At 37.3% G+C, this 23,573-nt stretch overlaps 3 protein-coding genes across 3 annotated transcripts; all 3 read right to left on the reverse strand.

Annotated features, from left to right (window-relative positions):
* Window positions 1–4,267: 4,267 nt before the first annotated feature.
* LOC145229550 (uncharacterized) lies at window positions 4,268–11,024 on the reverse strand. Its single transcript, XM_080094904.1, has 5 exons — window positions 10,850–11,024; window positions 10,650–10,785; window positions 10,255–10,433; window positions 4,783–4,918; window positions 4,268–4,538 (listed from the first exon to the last, which is right to left on the reverse strand). Exons 1-5 carry the CDS (start codon window positions 11,022–11,024, stop codon window positions 4,268–4,270), a joined length of 897 nt encoding a protein of 298 aa, XP_079951030.1.
* Window positions 11,025–14,336: 3,312 nt separating this feature from the next.
* LOC145229551 (perlucin-like protein) lies at window positions 14,337–15,030 on the reverse strand. Its single transcript, XM_080094905.1, has 3 exons — window positions 14,956–15,030; window positions 14,701–14,810; window positions 14,337–14,607 (listed from the first exon to the last, which is right to left on the reverse strand). The coding sequence occupies exons 1-3, from the start codon at window positions 15,028–15,030 to the stop codon at window positions 14,337–14,339; spliced, it is 456 nt and encodes a 151-aa protein (XP_079951031.1).
* Window positions 15,031–22,327: 7,297 nt separating this feature from the next.
* Window positions 22,328–23,195, reverse strand: LOC145229553 (hepatic lectin-like). Its single transcript, XM_080094906.1, has 4 exons — window positions 23,141–23,195; window positions 22,928–23,080; window positions 22,750–22,802; window positions 22,328–22,659 (listed from the first exon to the last, which is right to left on the reverse strand). The coding sequence occupies exons 1-4, from the start codon at window positions 23,193–23,195 to the stop codon at window positions 22,441–22,443; spliced, it is 480 nt and encodes a 159-aa protein (XP_079951032.1). The 3' UTR covers window positions 22,328–22,440.
* Window positions 23,196–23,573: the final 378 nt, after the last annotated feature.

Genomic DNA, 23,573 nt, shown 5'->3' on the forward strand with positions numbered 1-23,573 from the left:
TACACCAGAAACTGCTTCTTCGTTGCATTGACTGCTAATACAGAACTTTATTGAGATTTAAGGACTGTGGCCGTTGATTAAAATTCTGCCCAAAAAAGCGAAAATATAATGCAGGAAACAAAAAACATAACAAGACTAAATTACTTCCGCGGACCTATAAAATTTATTAAAGGGGTCCGTGACTACAAAAAGGTTGGGAACCACTGGCCTAGAACATTGTTTTCAAATCTTTGCCACGGCCCAGAACATTGTTTTCAAATCTTTGCCAATGTCTTGAACAGGGGTCAACAAACTACGGCCCGCGTGGTCATTTCTCATAAGATGAGACTAACTATACAGTTTAACAGTTGCATTCACCAGCATATCTTGACGCACCTATAAAAATCGCCTCGCAAACTAAGTTTGGAAAGACGGCACTAGGGCATGAAAACTCTGCGGCCCGCGCGAATCATTATTATTAATCTTATCCGGCCCGCAGTGAAAAAAGTTTGGTGACCCCTTGCCTAGAACATTGTTTTCAAATCTTTTTTCTCATGCCTCAGCAATTTCATTTAAAAAAAACTTCAAAACCTTTATGCGGTGAAACAAAATCGTATTATTTCAAAAAATCAGCTTCTTCACATTAAAAAACCTAACACAATAACAAGGTTTGAACAAAGTACAAAACCAACAGGAACCTCAAGTTGAGAAACACTGCTTTGCACACAACTGAGCTGTATGAACTTGAAAAAAATATTTTTACGCACAGCAGGATTCAACACACACAGCTGTTGCTGAACCGAACCCGAACCCTTAAAAACAAAACCAAGTGAACCCGAACCGAACTTGAACCCATATGACAAGCGATTCGATTCCCTGGCTGCAACCCAACAGAAAATAAATAAATAAAACGGCGTACAAAAATTTTCTTTATAAATGCTTAGTAAGACCTAGTAAGATTTTTGCACTATTTTTAAATATTTTACAACTAATATTTAAACAAGTCTACAAAATCATGCTTTACTTTCAAGGCCTAGAACATTGTTTTCAAATCTTTGCCACGGCCTAGAACAGTGGTTCCCAACCTGGGGTCTCGCGGACATTAGGGGATCCGTAGAGGCAAACAGTACAATATTTTTAAGTTTCCAAACCGTTTTTACCATCCCGCAAGAAAGTGCAGACTGTTATTAAACCTTTGGAAAAAGAAAACTTACTTTTGTATGATTGTTACATCACAACACACATGAACAATGTAACTTTTAGCGTATATTGCTTTGTTTCAAGTATTGTACACCAGAAACTGCTTCTTCGTTGCATTGACTGCTAATACAGAACTTTATTGAGATTTAAGGACTGTGGCCGTTGATTAAAATTCTGCCCAAAAAAGCGAAAATATAATGCAGGAAACAAAAAACATAACAAGACTAAATTACTTCCGCGGACCTATAAAATTTATTAAAGGGGTCCGTGACTACAAAAAGGTTGGGAACCACTGGCCTAGAACATTGTTTTCAAATCTTTGCCACGGCCCAGAACATTGTTTTCAAATCTTTGCCAATGTCTTGAACAGGGATCAACAAACTACGGCCCGCGTGGTCATTTCTCATAAGATGAGACTAACTATACAGTTTAACAGTTGCATTCACCAGCATATCTTGACGCACCTATAAAAATCGCCTCGCAAACTAAGTTTGGAAAGACGGCACTAGGGCATGAAAACTCTGCGGCCCGCGCGAATCATTATTATTAATCTTATCCGGCCCGCAGTGAAAAAAGTTTGGTGACCCCTTGCCTAGAACATTGTTTTCAAATCTTTTTTCTCATGCCTCAGCAATTTCATTTAAAAAAACTTCAAAACCTTTATGCGGTGAAACAAAATCGTATTATTTCAAAAAATCAGCTTCTTCACATTAAAAACCTAACACAATAACAAGGTTTGAACAAAGTACAAAACCAACATGAACCTCAAGTTGAGAAACACTGCTTTGCACACAACTGAGCTGTATGAACTTGAAAAAAATATTTTTACGCACAGCAGGATTCAACACACACAGCTGTTGCCACTTCCTCAATACGCATTTTCAGCATTTAATTCTGCTGATTGTACCCGGCCAGATGTTTTAATGGTGGTGGGAGAAAGTGTCTGACTCCTCAACGACGTTGAACTAGCACACTGAAAAAAGTCGAATCTAAAATAACGTCATATGGACGTTACTCGTAGAGCTACGATTGGTGCACCGCTACTCTACGTCATAACAATAAACAAACAACTAAAGTGACAAAATAAAACTGTGGTAAATATCATTCACTGTGGAAAATTATTAATGATGTGCGAGAGATTCGATTTGCTCATTTTTTTGGGCGAATCAGCGGCTTTTCAAAAATAGCCGATTTGGACCAAATTACAAATATATTTTGGGATCTTGCAACCTAAATATCGCAATAAATTTCGCGCAAAACATGTGTTTCCATCTAATTACGTAACACAAAATCTAATCTTGGCAATTGTATTTGGCCCCACAGTGACAAAGGTTGCACACCCCTGGTTTACACCATCCTCTTTTATGTGAGCCGCTATATCAGGTCTATACTCAATTAGTTTTGTGAAAGGCCCAGACAGAAAAAGTAAAAATACCAAAGGTCTGGACACTTCTGTCAATAATGCAAATGCAACATGTCTTCGCCTATTTTAGTTATAGGTAATGTGTAAAATCTTGGCCAAGATCAACACATTTGTTTAAGCCGAATGGTTCTGTTTGCAAAACAAAAGCTTGAATTGGGCACTATACATTAAATTACTCCTCGCGAGAGTATTGACACAACGACACACAAAATACAGTTTATCTAGTTTGGCAGGATTACTTCGTAAGGTTATGATTCAAAATTCAGTTTATTGCGTCATAGATATATTTGTGCGCAATAAAATTTTGTTAATAATGCACTGGAATAATGGACGATTTTGTCGTCACAAAGTTGTCAATCTGGCCTTTCAAGATTTTGGAAATACTATAGGCTCCTCGCGGTACTCGGAGAATCGCTATGCGGACTCGAGTTAACTGTCGCTACATAGCAACGATCACGAAATTAACACACAATATAGCCACATCTAATACCCCAAAGGTCCGGATAAGGACCGCGGTCCACCATTTGGGTTGCCCTGCGCTATATGCAGCCTTGCACTCATGGCTGGAAGGGAAAACGTGATTACGTCAAAACCGAACACGCCTTTGTGTGAGGCCACAAATCGTTTAGTTGTTTCGGCTTAGTTTCTTTGTCACTACTACCGATTATTCGGTTTCGTTCAGGAAAATATTTGTACATATTACTTATTCGGTACATCACCAGAAAATATCCTAACGTCTTATCTCATTAAACAAAATGCTAGTAAATTATAATTTGTATAAATAAGACACTGAAGATGCTTGCATAAGCGAAATAATATTTTCTGTCTATGATAGCTGACTGATTATAGTCTAAAAATAAATGTTTCCAAACTTGTGGCTATTAAACAAACGTTTAGTAAATACCAATAGGTGGCGCAAAGAGCATATTGTCCAAAATCTCTGGAAATGCTGACGGATAGGGGGCAGGAACTTGACCGAATGGTCTAGCGCGCCTGACCCATATACAGACATAAAAAACCTGATTGAGATTCGTCCCCGGGAGTGCCCTGGGTTCGAACCCCGTGAAAAAAAAGGCTGACGCTTAGGACTATTTGGGTGTGGTTTGGTAGTTAAATGACGTTGTAAGAATGTAACTATTGCGAAAACTAATGTTTAACGCACTTAACTAGCCATGTGTGTCGTTTCACGCCACTTATCCGCATTTATTAATTATTTTCAAATGTGAGTTATAATGTTAGTAGTTCTTCTTCTACCATCACATACAAATTTAAAACATCTTGCGAATTTTATCATTTAAAGTCTATTTAGTGTTAGTGGTATATGCTTACTATAGTTTTGGAACTGCTGTCGTAAAGTTTACATTGCATTTCTACAATAAGACAAAAAGACGATTCGAATATGCAATTTTTAAATTAAGTCTGACTTATTTTTTGATTTGTTGCGAAAAATAGGACTGATGCAAGCGTTAACACGAAAGTAATTGCATGTAAAACGATTTAACAACGAAAAGTTGGAATAGCAAATGTGCGAAATTTACTCACCGTTTCGGTCCCCCAAAACACCTTAAAAAAACACTGCATGGGTGTAAATGAAATCAAAATGATACAACTTAAGATCATAAACTCAGGAACATAATGTGATACAATGCCTTTAAAAACTTGTGATTATGGTGCAACTCTTTCGCAAATCGCACGCTGTAGTCCGCTGCAAGCATGATCATCCATTTGATAATTATAATAGTGACCAATATGCCCACAGTCAATATTTCCCCCGGTTAGCCCTGCATTATTAGGCTCCTGCGGAGCGAAATCCGTATTGTGATTGTTTGACGCCACTCCGTCAATCCATTTCCAAGTTCCCTCTCTTTCTATATCGCTCAGACCTATCCAGTAATACTCGGGACCAGCTGGTTTCACAAAATTCTCGATAATGTATCTAAAAAATATTAATTTATCCAAGTGTAAAATAGTTTTGCCTTTGAACTATTTTTTACCGGGTCACAGTGGTGCAAAAATCTCTAATAGTTTGAATTTGCAATAGCAACAAAGAATTTAATATATTTAAATGTAAATTATTGGCAACAAATATCTCTGTTAGAATCTAGAGCCCAAAATCTAGCCTATACTTTATTGCCTCGCCAAAAAATCGATTTGGTGGTTTAAATATTTCAAGCTCATACCTTCGTGTTTGTGGATCTCTCATACCACTTGTCACCAAATCACCACCAATGGATTGACAATATGTTCTGGCTTCCTGCCATGAACTAAGAGTGGTACGAACGTGGTATTGCTTCAGAATTGGTTTCCAAACAGGCCCTTGAACAAAAACAAATCGTTTAAAGTTGTTTTAGGATTTACAATCAAATTTTATTCCTACCCGAAAAATCATTAAGTCTGCTTTCAACATTTTTTATTCGAGCGTCGTCATTTTTCTGAAATAAAGGCAAGCAGCCCGATTTGTGAGCGGGAACCGATTTACAAACCAGCAAATTTTCCGTTTCTCCCTGACACATCGCCGAAGATGCAAGGCAACAAACAACAAACAACCAAAATTGTACGGCATTCATTTTGGCAATCTAATTTGCGTATCAGTTACTCAACTTCAGAATACTGTGTCATTAACTAAACACGAGTAAGGTATTTGTGTAAACCGGCAATGCAAGCCTTATATACAATTTTACCACGTTTAGGAGCTTTTTTTTCTCCAGCTTAAAACTATCAAACTTGACAGGCCATTAAACATTTGGTTTGTGACTTTAAAATGTCAAAATTAAACTACAGGATGATGAGTTTTTAGTGAAATTAAATGCACCATTAATTTACGATCGTTCAACTATCACGTTTATCACGAAACCAATTACGACTAAACCGTTTGGTTTATATCCACTTTCACTGTCATGATTGATTAATTACAAGCCGTAAGACACATTACTCTTAGATTACGACTATAAGCAGCAAGTACATACAGGTAGATACGTTAAAGTGTTTCCAGAAAACTTTCTGAACATTGACAGCAACAAATTTAAAGTTGGTTTTCAGCTTTAAACTTTCGGTGGTACAGGGTTTACGGCTGTAATTAAACAAATAAACGATGTAGCCCAGATTTAATGTCTCAGAGCACAACCACTGTAAAATTTTTGTTTGATAACTTTAAAATAGCCTTGTTGAGTAAAGGCTTGGGGCCTTCGTTTCAAGTATTTTAAATTATTTGAATTATTTGATTATTGACTTAAAAGGGAAAACTTTATTTGATTATTTGAATATTTAAAAACCTTTATTTGATAACAGCCCTAAGAGGGATATTAGCAAAAGCTTTTACATTTGGCTTCAAAGTCGTTCATAAACTAAAATCACAAAATTACACCTTCAGTATTCAGTATTCTGATTTCAAGCAACATGCTGAAGTATGCCAATTTTCGCAATTAGTTGAATAATCATTTCTACATGGATTTCTGAACATAACATTTAACGTTATCAATTATCAAAATTCTTTGCAGCTACGCACTTTTCGCATTTTCCTGACACGATTATCCAAAAACGGACTAATTACAAATTAATAGTTTAGTAAGCTGCCTGCGACCTATGTGTTGGTTTTTATCTCTGTTTTACTTCCTTGCAGTGAAGAAAGAAAAACCTTCACAACGATTTCAGTTTGTTGCGTTATTTTAAATGCACTTTCTCAGCATGTAGTACACCAAAAAATAAATGAATACAATTATGAAAATGTGTTTTGGTTTATCTGTCACATTTCCATCATGAAGTTTTTAGTCGTAATAAATTATTGCAATGTTAAATGTGGCACTTGCAAACTAACGGCTTTTCCCAAAGGGCACCGACAACTTACTAAACTAGGCATCCCAGGGCTACTACTGGGCTATGTTACTTGTGAAACAGTTATGATGCACTTACATTTGTTGTTCATTCATTGAAGGCAAAACAGTAACAAAATCGCATTACACATAAGTAATTAACGGGCGCGGTAAGCAAAACAATATCCACGCTTTCCTGACACATGATATTCTGATAAAGGTACAAACCTTTACACAACATGTAGTTTAATAGTTTATCCCCGGGTATTGTGGACGCCTAAAAGTAAATTAAGAGGGGGGTAACATCTTACTAATCTATTAACAAACATTTTTTCAATACAATTTAGTTAGAGGACAAGAATATACAATATGTAGCACATTTTCAAAAAAAGGTGCACTGGTCAAAGTTAATTTTTCCAAAGGAGTGCAATATATAGTTGTACACCAGTGGTTCCCAACCTGGGGTTCGCGGAGCTCCGAAGGGGTCCGTAAGATGGTTTCAGGGGGTCCGTGGAGGCAAACATTTATAATACCAGAAACCAACAGTAAAATATTTGTAAGTTTTCGGAGCGTTTTTACAATCCTGCATACCCGTGCAAACTGTTAATCAAAATTTCGGGCCAGGAAAAATTACGTTTTCGTGATTGTTAGCTCCATTGTGACATCACAGCACACATGAACAATGGAAATTATAGTGCTTTGTTTCAATCTTGTACACAAGAAAATGTATCTCTTTGTTGCTACAGTACAGAACTTCATTGAGATTTAAGGCTTATTGTAAAGGTTGATTAAAATGCTACCAAAAAGTATAATAACGTTTAATGCATAAAACGAAAAACATAGAGAGACGTACGGAAAATTGGGGGGTCCGCAGACATATAAAATTTATAAAAGGGGTCCGTGACTACAAAAAGGTTGGGAACCACTGCTGTACACGATGGCGTCTAAATTTAGCTGGGTTGGGCACACTTGATTTAGTGAACTAAATTTGCCCAACTGCGCCATCTGAGGAACTTTCATATGACTATTTTGTCCGTTATAGTATAACAATCTCAAACAAAGATATTGACAATTTAATTGAACACTTTCGTTCTAAGAAAAACGTCTTTTTGCGTGTATTAAACGTGTATTAAGGTATTACTTTCTCTCTCTATCATTCCCTCGGAAGGTTTCGATGAGAAAAAATACTTTTAATTAGTGTCTTTAACAAAATACTTTGCAAAAAAGATTTTCGCAGCTGTGTCCTGTGCTTTACCATAGCCACCTTTCCTTAGTGTGTTGCTATGTTTGTTGCTTCAAGATGTACGTGAACAAAATACAATACAATAGAATCATCACAACATAGCACATAAGATATTGTATTTGACTGTGGTGCAAGTACAGTTAGTAAAAACATTTGTCTGAGAAAATGATAGAAAGCAACTAAGTGATATTAGTACAAGGTGACTCCTCGCCTACAGTAGGGTCAAGATTACAGTATATAAGTGTTTTTTTGTTAGGCAAGTGCAGGTTTTTTTTAAGGTTTGGTTTGGGTGACCGCTAAGTAGTTTTAAGAGACCGCAAGTGTTTCATTTAAATACCAAAAAATAGCCATATTTAATTTTGGGTAACCGCTGGAGAAATTTGGGGGACCGTTTCGGTCCCCCAAAACACCTTAAAAAACACTGGGCAAGAGCAAAGAGTTTGTGTCGCCTTTCAAAATCCGCAATTTTGAAATGATGTTTGGTTTATTTTTTCGTTTGTTTGAATTAGAACTAAAAATTGCTTTGCAAAAAAGGTTTTCACAGTTGTGTCCAATGTTTTTACTTTAGCTACATTGAATCAATGTGCTATGTTTAACGCGTTAAGTTAAGGTAAGCGTGAATAAAATACAATACAATTAATGGCGTAGACAGCGGAAAACTTTGGAAGAGGCAAAAAACTTTTAGTGCATGTGAAACTGACCGCTCTTAATCTGCCAGACAACTCTGATGTGTAACGAAATACGAAAACCATAATGTGTAACGAATCTCCAGTAAGGTTGGTTTGACAAGGTAAGCATCATTTTTTTATTCTAAGTTACATTACATTTGCCGTAAAATGAAATGATGCATATTATGTGTGAAGAATCCATTTTGCCGATGTCCTTGCAACGTTTTGGTTGTCTGTAAATGTTGACCCTGGCCCAACACTCTGGACAGCTCCACTTCTGGCACGCCAGTAATTGGCTTTTTCTAAGTGTGTGTTTCCTTCGCAGAAAAACGTGTTTGATCGTGTTCGTGATCGAAACTAGAGATGCACTGAATCAGCTAATTTTCGGTTTGGCTGAAACCAGATCGTTTATGACGTCACGCAAAGTCGTACGCTACGCGTTTGATATGAAAAACATAAGTTGTTCTACCAAGAAAACAGTGCAAAACACTTGTGTTTCGTCATCGCCTCAGTTCTGTGGGGTTTAACATTGCCTCAGGCACGATTGTAAGCCCGCCAATGAATTGTTGTCTGGAGTGCGAATACTGGACGCGATTTTAGTTGTAGCGTATAGTTTAAAAATGTGTGGTACTATATAGGGCTGAAAAGACACGTTTTTCGCTTTAAATTTGTGTTCGTAACAGATTCGGTTTCCGCCGAATCGCAACAAATTATTCGGCCGAAACTGAATCTTTGTAAAACTGGCAACATCCACGCGTTTTCAGAAATTAGATCATTTCTACATCTATATCTCATTAGATTCAGCCATATAGGCTACAATCAGGGGTCGCCAAACCACGGCCCGTGGGCCGGATCCGGCCCTCGAGGTCATTTCATCTGGCCCGCGAAAAAAAAAGTTAGGCCGCTACAAGTCTCGTAATGCCGATAGATGGTACAAAAGGGCAGTAACGTCTGTAAAAAAATTGTGAAAATACGGACGATTAGGATTATTTGAGTTGGAATGAGGTTTGTAATGAAGTGACGTTGTAACTTGTAACTGACGTGAAACTTACTTCCTCACATTAAACGAAACTTACTTCCTCACATTAAACGTATTCCCCATAACCATGTGCTACTGTTACATAATTATTACGTCACATGTGCTCTGTGGCGCCCCCAGTGTGCTTTCTGTAAGTAGCGATACTCGACGTGGCAAGGAATGCACGTGGTAGTCGTGATTTAGTCGTTGTGCAAGACAGATGTGATTTTCCTGTCTGGATTTTATATGCCGGTTTTTATATTGCCAATAAAGATTGCAACAATTGTTAACTGCAGATCCATACCGAACAGAAAAAGGCGCGTTACGCTACTTCATCAGATTTTTTAACAATCGACATATATCAATCGTTTTCGGATGCAAGTTGTAATGTTGGTAGTAGTTCTTCTACCATTACATACAAAAAAATCGTTTTATACATTTTATCATTTGAAGTTTAACTATGTTCATTTACTGTAGTGGTAAACACTTAGCGCAGTTTGGAAACCGCATGTTGTCTTTAGTGTCTATAGTGCATTTCTGCAATAGTTTTTCTGGACAAAATTGCTATTTAAAAAATGCAATTTTAAAATGTCCGGTTTATGTTATTGTTTATTTGAAAGTTGGCAGATGTGCGAAATTTACTCGTTCTGTGAAATTGTGAATGATAAATACAAATGAAAGTTCTACATTTAATCGACTTAGAAATAAACTGGGTACATTTAATATCATGATACAGATATAAATGAAATCAAAATGATACAATTTAAGATGGTAAATACAGCAGGTATACAACGTGGTACAATGCCTTTTAAAAACTTGTGATTATGGTGCAACTCTTTCGCAAATCGCACGCTGTGGTCGACTGCAAGCATGGTCATCCATTTTATAATTATAATAGTGACCAATATGCCCACAGTCAACATTTCCCCCGGTTAGCCCTGCATTATTGGGTTCACCTGAAGCGAAATCCGTATTCTGACTGTTCGACGCCACTCCGTCATTCCATTTCCAAGTTCCCTCTCTTTCTATATCGCTCAGACCTATCCAATAATATTCGGCACCAGCTGGTTTCACAAAATTGTCTATAATGTATCTGAAAAACCATAATATTCATTTATTCTTTACGTAAAATCAATTTTACCTTTGAACGTTTTAGAGGTTAATGGTGCAAAATGGTGACTCTTAGTTTCAAATTTGCAACAGCAAATTCCAAGGATACATTAATATATTTGTAAATTATTGGCAGCAATATCTCTGTTGGAACCGAAACTATGCTTTTATTGTTTAGCCAAATATTTCAAGCTCATACTTGCGTGTTTGTGGATCTCTCATTCCACTTGTCACCAAATCACCACCAATGGATTGACAATATGTTCTGGCTTCATGCCATGAGCTCAAAGTGGTACGGACGTGGTATTGCTTCAGAATTGGTTTCCAAACAGGCCCTTAAAAAACAAAAACAAATCGTTTAGAGTTGTTTTGCGATTTGCAATCCAACTTTATTTGTACCCGATAAATCATCAAGTCTGTTTTCAACAGTTTTTATTCGAGTGTCATTCGGCAAGCAGCCCGATCTGTCAGCCGGGACAGATTTACAAACCAGCAGATTTTCCTTTTCTCCTTGACATATCACCGAAGATGCCAGGCAACATACAATACACAACCAAAACTGTACGGCATTCATTTTGGTAATCGAATTTGAGTTCCAGTTACTCAACTTTAGAATACTGTGTCAATACCTAAACAAAAGTTAGTTGTGTAAACCGGTAACCCAAGCCTTATATACAATTTTACCACGTTTAGGAGTTTTTTTTCTCCAGCTCGAAACTACCAACTTTGGAAACGCAGTTCAAAAATTCGACTTGAAAGTGACGAAATAACGATACAGGTTGATGTGTTTTCGGTTAAAGGAAATGCACCATTAAGTTTCGATCGTTGAACTGTCACGTTTGTCACGAAAACAATTACAGCGAAACCGCTTGGTTTATATTAGAACCGAGTCGGCTAACTTTCGATTTGGCCGAAACCGAAAATTCGGCAGTTTTACCGAAAAAATCCTGCCGAATCAACCAGATCATTTATGACGTCACGCGAAGTCGTATATGCTAAGCGTTTGATACGAAAAGATAAGTTTTTCTACGAAGAAAACAGTTTAAATACTAGTTTTTCGTCATAATTTCAGTCCTGCGGGGTTTAACATTGCCTCAGGCTTGATCGCCGGCCTGCAAATGAATTACTGATTTGTTGTGTGCAGTGCGAAAAACAATAGGCTAATACAGTGGTCGGCAACCGCCGGCCCGCGGTCCGGTACCGGTCCGCGAGGAGTTCGTTACCGGGCCGTATAAATTTTAATGTTAAACGTTTTGCCCATGTATCCCGGGCCGACCCCTGGGCTAATAGATAAAAAATATAAAATACTTAACTCGATTTTTGTTATGGCGTAGTTTGATAGATTGTGTGGTAACTTTTTGTTATGGCGTAGTTTGATAGATTGTGTGGTAAAAGGCTGAAAAGACACGGTTTACGTTTTCAATTTGTGTTCGGAAAAGATTCGGTTTCGCCCGAATCGCAACAAATTATTCGGCCGAAACGAAATCTTGGTTAAATTGTCCGATCCGGAAGAATAAATTCGGCAAACCGAATATTCGGTACATCTCTAGTTTATATCCACATTCATTGTCACGATTGATTAATTACAAACCGCCATTATTTACAAAACCGCACAACTGTTTCACCTGATGCAATTACGTTTAATGTCAACTATTTGGAATAAAATATTCATATTGACATAGGTATTTTTTGAACACATAACTCATAGAAAATGACTGTTAGCAGCAAATTGTGTTTTCAGAAAACTTTCTGAACAATGAGAGCAACAACTTTAAAGTTGATTCGCAGGTTTAAACGTTTGTTTACAGAGGGATTATGGCTGTTATCAAACAAATAATTATTTGGAACTTTATCGAATAACTTTTTTCCTATTCAGTATACCTCGATGTTGGTGCAAAATCAATTTAATTAAACACATTGGTGTGTTTCAGTGACATGAGATCCTTAAAAGCAACAAATCGCATTGCCGTTTAACAGGCGACACTATTTATTGCTGTAGGCAAAACACATTCCACGATTTTCTGGCACATGATATTCTGATAAACGTACTAAATTTAAAATGCTGTACGCACTCGGTATGCTTTCACTGTATTTATATTGGTAAATAACTTACCTAGCACACAACAACTTGCAGTTTAATTGTTTATTCCCGGATCCACTATTGTGTACGCTTTAAAGTAAATTAACAGAGGATAACATCGGTGGGACTCACTAATCCATGAACAAACCCTTTCCCAATACAATTAAGTGACAAGACAAGAATATACAATATGATACACATTTTCTGTAGCATTTTCACAAAAGGTGCACTGGTCAGAGTCAGTTTTTCCGAAGGAGTGCAATATTTAGTTGCTCACGATGGCGTTTAGATTTTGAGTTTTATGTTTTGTGCTATGTTTGTTGCTTCAAGGTACACGTGAACAAAATATAAAACAATATAATCATCATAACACATCAGATATTGTAGTTCATTTCGTGCCAGTACAAATACCAATCAAGGATAATGTGCTTTCGGTTCAAGGATAGGCGCAATTAAGTTTCGATAATGAGCTTCAACTTGATAACAGTTTTACTTTTCCTAAAGGTTCGTATTCCGTGAGTCTGAATTTTGCATGTACTTTTTTTGCCTGAAGGGATAAGAATCAAATAGATTTTGAAGTGACCTCAAGCCGTTGCCAAGACAACTAATCTGATACTAATTCCTGTAACAGTATATGTGCTCATGCCAAGTCGGTTGCGTAAGTGAAATAAATATAGTTCTATTGCACGTAAATTGGATTGCCAGAAACTTTTTTGACGAATAAATTTTAGTGAGATATCTAGAAAGTGTTGGTAACGCCTAAAAGGTATGTACCGTTTTTTAAAAAACAAGCTTAAACAACAAGCTTAATATCTAAAACGGCTTTGAAAATTATGTGAAAATTTCTATCAGGTATGTACACACGTAAATTAAATAAAATGGCCCCAGATAACGATTATTTTAACGTTGGTTTCCTTTTTTGAATATCATACAACGCTGAGGCAATATCCTAAAGCGAAAATAATTGCACAATAATAAAACGATGATGTGTGGAGCAGAATTTATAATTCCAAATTACTGATGAAACTTAAAATCTTCGTGCAGCATCCGGTATGTGGTTTGAAAGTGATGTGACGATATAGGACGTAGTGTTTTCGGTTAAAGCGTCATTAGGTTTCAATCATTGAACTTTCACGTTTGTTACGTAATCATTGATAATGAAATCTTTTGATTTATATCCACTTTCACTGCCATGATTGATAAAATACAAACCGTAAATATTTCCCCCCATATTTAACCAGTTACAGCAGTAATGTTTATGTCAACCAGTGGATACAATATCCATAATTATAGGTATTCGTTTGAACAGACATTTACACTTTTGAACAACTTGCGCGCAAGCCAATAACTGTGAGCAGCAAGACAGTTGATTCGCAGCTTTAAACTTTCGTTGACTGAGGATATTAGGAAAAGCTTTTACATTTGGGTTTGGAGTTGATCATAAACTAAAGTCACAAATTGCACATTAGATCAGCATTAAACTCACTGGCAATGTTTTATAAATTTTCTCAGACAGTTAAATAATCACTTCTGTTACACATTTTTATTTTCTGTAACACATTACACATTTCGGTTACACATTTTTGAATCATTTTCCTGTCACGATTATCCAAAAGCGGACTAATTACAAAGTAAATGGTTTAGTTGCCTGTCTGCGACCTATGTGAGTTTTTGTTGCTGTTTCACTTGCTTGCTGAGAAGAAGGAAATACTCAAGTCATAACGATTTCAGTTCGAAGAGTTATATTACATGCACTTTCTCAGTATGCAATAAATCATGAATTCAACTTTAAATAGAGGATTAAACCTAAGCTGGCCATTTTCGTTCACACAAAGCGAAAAATTGTGCGGAACAAGACAGATCATCCATTTTGTACTTGTAAAGATTTCCAACGTAGGCACAATCAACATTGGATCCTCCACCAATGTTGTTTGGTTCACCACGTGAAAAATCTGTATTCTCATCGGTTTTGGCAATTCCGTCCACCCATTTCCAGCTTTCCTCTTGTTCAATGTCGCTTAATCCAATCCAGTAGCTGTGCGTTCCCACAGGTCGTATAAGGAGATCGATGATTTTCCTGTAACAATATAGCATTTTAGTGCCGAAAATGATTATTTGGGCGTAAACATTTGTTACAAGTGAAACATGTGAAAGACCAGATTCCACTTACTGTCGAATAACTTGATCTCTCATTCCTTCGGTAACCAAATCTCCTCCAATCGATTGACAATAAGTTCTTGCCTCCTGCCAGGTGCTCCCGACATCTCGCAAGTGGTACTGCTTCAAAATCGGTTTTCACAAATGATCTACGAACATATATGTCACTACCACCCGTTCTGAGCAACTGACATTTCAAGCTACCATTTAAGGCAACTTTAGCCGATATTTTGACATCTTTACTACAAAATAAAAAACTTAAACTTACCGCATATAGTTTGAATACTGTTTGATGTTGCTGCATCTGGACTTCCAGGTGCTCCAGGAGGACCTTGACGTCCATCTAATCCAGCAACACCGGGAGGACCCCTTTTACCTGGTGGACCTCTTATTGGCAAACTTGAATTTTATTACTACTTCAGACGACAGTCCGAAGACTGAAAACAGTCCTTTGTCGTGTCACCATACGAGAAATAAACGTATTTTCAGATAAAGGGTAGTCGATAATAATAGTAAACAAAAGAGGAAAAGCGAACGAAAGAGGTTAAATGTCAATAGATCGGCAGCAGAAATCAAAATCTATTGCACGCATGCAGATATTTGTGAACGGCATGGAATAATGACAGTGTGTGAGCGTCTGTTAAATCAGGATGACCAAATAGCATGAAACGAATAATTGCACCAGGAGAAAGACTGGAAAGAAATGATGCGTTGAACTTAGCGTTTTCTGTCAGAATATTCGAAACAGTAGAGAACAAAATTGTGCGAGGACGAACCAATAGTGGACAGTTAAGAAACAAATGTTGCGTGGTTTCTACGGCCTGACATGCACAAGGGCGAAAGTGCCTGGGATTGATATAGAACTTTGTGAAATTGAACGAGAGAGTGAACGTTGCGACGAACACGGAGGGTTGTCAAACCAAGGTCCTGTAATATTTTATCATATGAGGTGGTCCTCATACACCCTAAAATTAGTTTAGCCGATTGGTGTTGCACATTTTCTAGTACTTCACAGTCAGAGAGGTTACAGTTATCGAATAAAATATCGCCATATTCAAGTGTAGGAAGAACGCAGGACCTATAAAGGGTAAGGATGATATGCCGGGAGACTGTGTTAGATATTTTGCGCAATCGGTTAACTTGGATTTGTGCTTTGTGGCATATGTAGCGAATGTGGTCGTGCCAAGAAAGTGTTGGTGTAAATATAAGGCCGAGATATGTGTGTGCACGGGTTTCAGGCAAAGCTACACCTTTGAAAAAAAATTGAGGAAGATTGAAACTTTTACAAAGCGATAGTACTTTAGATTTGGAGGAAACGAAACTTGAATTTGCAGGTGAAGATTTCCAAAACGATCGTGCAGACTTACATACAAGCAACTCGTCTGTTTGGCAAGAGTTTGAAGCAACCTGACAGACGAACACAAGCAACACAAACCACATAAGTTTACTTGTTTGTTTCAGCATTTTGAAGAAAACCCTACAGACACTGCAATCAACCGTTGTGCAAAACTTGCATTTCCATATGTTTGCTGGTTGCAAAAAAACCTGATGCCTTTTTTTTTTTTTTTTTTTTTTTTTTTTCACGGGGTTCGAACCCAGGACACTCCCGGGGACGAATCCCGATTAAGTTTTTTTTTTTTTTTTTTTTTTTTTTTTTATGTCTGTATGTGGGTCAGGCGCGCCAGACCATTCGGCCAAGTTCCTGCCCCTGATGCCTTTTTTCGGTTGCACAACTTGCCTGGGCGCATGGGCGCCGACACGCGGGGGAAAGGGGGACAGCTCACCGTCCGAGGAATTTCAAACAATGTGCTTTAGTAATTATCTGTGTCCTTTCAATCGCTATCAACTCTAAAACATTGGCAATACTTAAAGATTAATGCCATTGACGTGGCGAAAAATACAATAACTCTAGAAGTTGCACTTGACCATTAATCTTGACAACAAAATCTCGTCACATAAACTTTCATATCAGTTAAATCTCGATGTCACATTTTCATCACGACGTTCCCAGTCGCAATAAATTATTGCAATGTTGAGTGTTGCGCTTGCAAAAAACGGCTCTACCCAAAGGGCACCGACAACTTACTATACTCTACGTATCCCAGGGCTGCCACTATTTTATTGTGATTGTGACATACAATTTTATTGAATTTTTTTGTATTTGTCGATCATTCTTTGAAGGGCGTGCCGTAAAAGTAATATCCTTACAAAAGTATTGATACCCTCTATGGGTGAGTCTATTGATTTCTCTTCCATCAGCGACCAGTAAAGGTAGATTTGACATTCACTGTACTTTGTTTGCTGCGTGTTTTTGATGGTGATGTCACAATGCATTTTATACAAATCACAATGCGTCATTTGTCGTGGCTTGTCTGCGCTTTGAAAGTAAAATTTGCAGGTAGCAATTGACTTGTGCTTGGCCGAACCGAGCTAGAATTCACGCTCGCATAAGCCGTTAGACCAGGGGTCACCAAACTACGGCAAACTCCGACGTCATTTCATCCGGCCATCGCGAGTGTTTGGTCCTAATATATATCTTGGAAAAACTAAAGCTTGAATTAAACACGTTAAAAGTTAATTTAATGTAAAAGTATTTCTGCAACAACATGTAGGACTAAGTTCACCTAATTTTGCAGAACGCACAAAAAGTTGTTAGTTTTTTCACAGACCAAACCAAAACTATCAATGCCTTCATTATTGTGCGCGAACAAACGGCTTTCTATTGTTAATTGGGATGGAATAAATGAGTTTTGCCCGTAGAAGAGATTCAATAATTTTTAAATCAATTTTACTATTTGACAGTAGCACGATCTGACTTTAATAAAGGTTGCACTTTTGTTGGTCCCGGAAAGACGCGCGTTAGGGCTTGCAACCTATGTGGCCCTCGCAAGATATTTTTAATGTTATCCGGCCCGCAGTGAAAAAAGTTTGGTGATCCCTGCGTTAGACAATCACTACAAAACCGTACCATGCAACGGGCAAGTCATAAACGGTTTTTGTGACATCACAATTGAACGTGTGATTTGTTTACTGCTGACGTACAGAAGTAGGGTCCCCAAGAACAAAAGTGTCTGTTTTCAAAAACATCAAATAGTGTTAACAATCTCAATTTGTTACATAAAAAACGTTGGTGTTTCACTTGGCGTTGGCTCTCTTTACGTGTTATGCAGAAAGGACCTATACATCTTAAGTACGGCCCTGGGGGCTAAAACGGGGGCCTTAAAAAAGTAAAAGCATGGAATTGGAAATGTTTCTAACGTCACAATACACCAAGCGTTAACGTGAGATGCTTGCTGAACAAAACAACAAAACAATTGTAGTTTCGGCCCATCACGTGTACCAAGCTAAAAGCAAAGAGCACTGCATGTAGTTAGTGGTATCATGTTGAATTAACCTTTAGAATATTTACGATTAAGTGCTAAAACATAGCTTGTTTAACATTCGGCTCTTAATTATGGCATTGATATTGTTTGCGAAATAAAATCGTGTTGATTTTTGTCAGTTTTGAGGGGGGCGTTTATAAATTACGAATACACAAAAGGGGCGGTGCAAGAAAAAAGGTTGAGAAACACTGATTTAGACCATGGGTGGGCAACCTTTTTGCATGCGCGGGCCAAAAAGTAGTGATATATTGCCGCGGCGGGCCGCAACGATGATCATGCAACAACATAGCAGTGCTAGGCAAAGTCAAACACACAATGATTTTGTCTTTGTACGTAACAATGCCTCTTCTTAGTAATAAACGAATAACTATCAACGTTTAATGTAACAACCCTTTGGTATAAAAATGGGATTTAACACATACATTTCGTCCGGCCGATCAAAATAAAATACGAGTCGCGGGCCGCTCAAAAGTTGCTCGCGGGTCGGATGCGGCCCGCGGGCCGTAGGTTGACCACCCCTGATTTAGACAGATATACTATCGAAAGTCATTTCGTCGGCAAATTCTGAAACTGACGAGCAATATCTTGCTAAAAGCTAAAGTACTTGCCCTCAGGTATCTCTGTGCCAATTTATAGCTTATAGGGCAGGGTGGGCAACCTACGGCCCGCGGGCCGCATCCGGGTCATCAGTTCCAAATAAACATAAGATAGCATGAGGTCTAACATCAATTAACAGTTTGCTGGGAATCCACGCAGTAACATTTTCCCAATACTTTGCAGTTACAGTGCATGAACAAAATAGATGTAAAAGGGTTTCTGGGAAATCTTGACAGAAAACGCATTGTTGTGATGGTACTATGCCAACTGTATATAATTTATCATTAGTTATCATGGCTCTTAAATTCAATTTCATTTGGAAAGGCTCTTAATTTTGTTTCTATCGTACAAATATAGTTATTAATGTATATGTGTCCCCAGTTTGGTATGTTCGTTCCCAAATCCCTTTCCCACATTTCCTGTTGGTGTAGTGGTGATTCTGTTGTGTAATCTGCAGTGGCGGCTCGTGCCTAAAATTTCTGGGGGTGCTGCTCCAATTTTTAGCCTTTATTGGACAAATATAAGTTGCCAATATATAGAAAAGCCACATTTCTAGTCATTGTTTGTGTAGAAAAACAACTAATACAAATCTTAATTAGCAATTCCATTGTGACGTAATGTTTGTTACGCAATAATGTACACGGGTGTAAACAGCAGACGGTATCAATGGAGAATTTTGTTTACTTGCACAGCGACGGGCCAAACTCAATAACATGCAGTAATAATGTGGCACACAAAAAAGAAAAAAATTATTAATAAATGAGTCGAAAAAGGTCGAAGTATTTCAATTGGACAACATTTAAGTAAAACTGGTTATAACAATGACTACTAACTAACACACTTGCTATTCAGTCATTAATGGTCATGTATCATTTAAGTAACTAATTATAGCCCCAGTCAGCATTTTCAACATATTCCATTACACGTCACAGATTATAATTGCCACACAAAAAAATAGCCATACAGCTTTTTATTTGTATCATAATTGACAAATTCAACAACCACATTACATTTGTGTCAGAACTTGTTTATTCAACATCTTTTCTTAATTTTTGTGTACAACTATTAATTGTTTGTAAGTTTCTTAACTGCTAAACTTGCTGCTTTATTTGGTGGCAAATAGCTTATAATTCCTTTTTTGAAGTACAAAACTCTGCAAGCTTTGAAAATTACAACACTCTTACTTAAACTTAAAACATATTATTAAACCTTGTGCTTTTATTTTACAACCAAAATGAATCATAAAGCTATAGTTTAAGCAAAATAATTGATAGCTTCTTCCTTGATTTCCAAATGACAACCAAGAAACTGTTTTTTTTTCTATTTAGTGCTATCACTGCAAATGCAAGTCTTTTTGGAATTAATGGTTTACCTTAGAAAAGTTTGCATCCTTTTCAGTGTTGACATCCTTTTCAAGAACTGTTTTGCCTTTGAGAGACTCATGGAAATTGCTGGCTAACTGGCTTTTCCTTTAAAAGTTTTAGTAACTTTTCTAACAACAGGATATGTTTGGTGGTCACTACTATCTCCCCTGTAGAATGTTCATTCTTATGAAGCATTTCCTGTGAAGCAATTTAGCAGCTACTGTTTAAAGAAACATAACATGTCCATTATATCAATACACAAGATTCCACTTGGTTGCAAATACTGTCCACATGGTGTGTTAAGAAACCAAAACTTGAAATTGTCATCACTAAGGTATTTCAAAATTCCTGTTGCTTGTGTTGTTATCACTAAGGTAATTCAAAATTCCGTTTGCTTGTGCAATTGTTTGTTCTGCATTTAATATTGCCTGAATTTCAGTAAGGCATTTAACTTCACAGTGTGAGTAGTTCTTGTGGTTGCTTATTCCTGCATGACATATTTGGAATAGAAGATGTTTTATCCCAGTTTTCTTAACTTTTTATTTAGGTTTTCATGAGAAATGTTAATCGTGACTTTTCAAATTGTTAGATGACCTTTCTCTTTTTCAAGGTGGTAGATACACTCTCCAATTCAATGATAACTGCAAAAACTGAAGCCAACTTACAGTCATCTTAAAAATTCACGACTAACCTTCAAACAAATAAATTAAAACACGGCAAAAAATGTTTAACTGTACTCACTGTCGAACTTAGAATACAGCAAACGGGTTTGGTTTTGGAGCACAATATAGACCCGGAACAGACAACACAACTACAGCGGCCGGTTCACACGCTGCGTGATTGGTGGAGCTGCGCGAGCCGCAGCACCCAGTCGCCTATTTCGCCCGACATGCAGCTTTTCCAAGTGCGCATGCGCACAAGTGCAAAACGTCATGAAACGTCACGATTCGTCATGAAACTGGAGCTGCAGTTCCACCATAGATAACATATTAATGCCATCTTTTTTTAAAAAAAAATGAAAAAATGCCGATCAAGGCGAAAATTATACTTAGGAATAAAAAAATAAGTATCATGAAAGTTATCTGTATTGTTGTGGTAGGAATATTAGGTGAAAATATCTAGGGGGTGCTGCAGCTCCGCAGCACCCTAGCACGAGCCGCCCCTGGTAATCTGTTACGTGTAGGTAGGCTTGTTTTACCTCGCTAAATTTGGCAGTTGTGTTTAACCAAAATGGGGTCTTTTTAACGTTTTCTTTGCTGGCATGTTTGTCCCGTACATCCCAATTCGCTGGGATGGCAGAAACCAATCTAATAAATTCAATTCGTGTGAGTAGCTCTACCTATTAAAACGGCCTTATTGCCCTTTTGCGCCATCTATCGGTATTACCAACCGTTTTAATAAGGTATATTGTTGGGATTAATGAGGTGTAGTGTTCCAGTTGTAGAAATGTTTTTGAAAAATTTCTGAAATTGTGCGGATGTATTGAGCACACGAACGTAGTAACGAATACCGTCACGGTCACTGACAAGGGGTAGAGCTAATAACACCATAACTCACGTCAGCCGCACATTTAGCTAATTTTCGATAGGTGGCACAGGAGCTAAATTATTTATTTAGCGGCTAAAGGAGGGTAGCGTTGGGAAGTAAGGTTTTGAACTTTTTTATTAGGAGCTAAATTTTAGAGTTAGTTTCATCGAAATTTTACTGATAATAGGCTACCTAACCCCAACCCTAATAGCCCTAACCGTCAGCATATTTGGAGATATACCGTTTTCAGTAAGATTTGTGCTCTTTGCGCCACCTATCAAAAATTAGCTAAATGTGCGGCTGACGTGAGGTGTGATGTTAGCAGAATTTACTTTTTAAAAAATGGGAAAATGCTGACGCTTAAGACTATTTAAGTTGGAGTGAGGTTTTGTAAATGACGTTGTGACTGACGTGAAAACGTACTTCCTAACATAAAACGTATTTTCTAACCATGTCCTACTTCATCTGATTTTTAACAACTTATCGGCATTTATCAATTGTTTTCGGATGTAAGTTATAATGTTAGTAGTTGTACTGATTTCATATAATCTAAAACGTTTGCAAATTATATCATTTAAAGTCCAATTGTTTCCATCTTCTGTTAGTGGTACGCCTACCATGGTTTGGAAACTGCATGCTGTCTGAAAGGTTGACATTGTATACTACAATAGTTTTTCAAGACAAAAAATGATTTTAAAAATTTAAGATTGTGATCATATAAATATTCGATTTTAAGGTTTGTTTGATTTGTTGCACAAAAATGGCCCGAAGCAAACGTTAACACTGAAATATTTACCAAAAATAATCCAAAAGCACCAAAAATTTTAGGTGTGAAAAGACATCAAAATAATACAAATATACTTTAATCAATTTAAGTTGTGATTATGGTGCAACTCTTTCGCAAATCGCACGCTGTGGTCGGCTGCAAGCATGATCATCCATTTGATAATTGTAATGGTGACCAATATGCCCACAGTCAACATTTCCTGCGCCTAAATTATTGGGCTCATGTTGAGCGAAATCCGTATTCTGATTGTTCGACGCCACACCGTCAATCCATTTCCAAGTTCCCTCTCTTTCCACATCGCTCAGACCTATCCACTAATACTCAGGACCTGCTGGTTTCACAAAATTCTCTATGATGTATCTGGAAGAAACAATCCTTACGTATGATGAATTTTACCGTTAAACTATTTTACCCAGGTTACAATGGTGCAAAAAAGATGACTCTTTCAGTTTTAAATCTGCAATAGCAATTAAAATTTCAAAAAAGCATTTGTTTGTAAATTAGTGGTAGCAATAATTTGTTAGTTTCTATAGACTATGCTTTCATTGTCTTGTCCGAAAAAAAATTGATTTGGTGATTTACATATTTCAAGCTCATACTTGCGTGTTTCTGGGTCTCTCATTCCACTTGTCACCAAATCACCACCAATAGATTGACAATATGTTCTGGCTTCCTGCCATGAACTAAGAGTGGTACGGACGTGGTATTGCTTCAGAATTGGTTTCCAAACAGGCCCTTGAACAACAAACAATCGTTTAAAGTTGTTTTGCGATTTAAAATCAAATTTATTTGTACCCGATAAATCATCAAGTCTGCTTTCAACAGTTTTCATTCGCGTGTCATTCGTCATTTTTCTGAAACAATGGCAAGCAGCCCGATCTGTCAGCTGGGACAGATTTACAAACCAGCAGATTTTCCTTTTCTCCCTGACACATCACCGAAGATACGAGGCAACAAACAATACACAACCAAGTTTCTACAGCATTCATTTTGGCAACTTAATTTGTCTTCCAGCTTCTCAACTTCTAAATACTGTGAAGTTAACTATCACAAGTGGGGTTTATGTTTAAGCCCGTGACGCAAACCCTTACAATATGTAACACAGTTATGACCTTTTTTCATCAGCTCCAAACACAAAACTCGGAGGCGTGGTTTAACATCCGGGATATGGATTGAAAGTGACAAAGTAACGATACTGGATGTGATGTTTTTGGTTAAAGCGCCATTA

The sequence above is a fragment of the Phallusia mammillata genome, chromosome 5, assembly GCF_965637545.1.
Source record: "Phallusia mammillata chromosome 5, kaPhaMamm4.hap1.1, whole genome shotgun sequence".
Lineage (NCBI taxonomy): Eukaryota > Metazoa > Chordata > Ascidiacea > Phlebobranchia > Ascidiidae > Phallusia > Phallusia mammillata.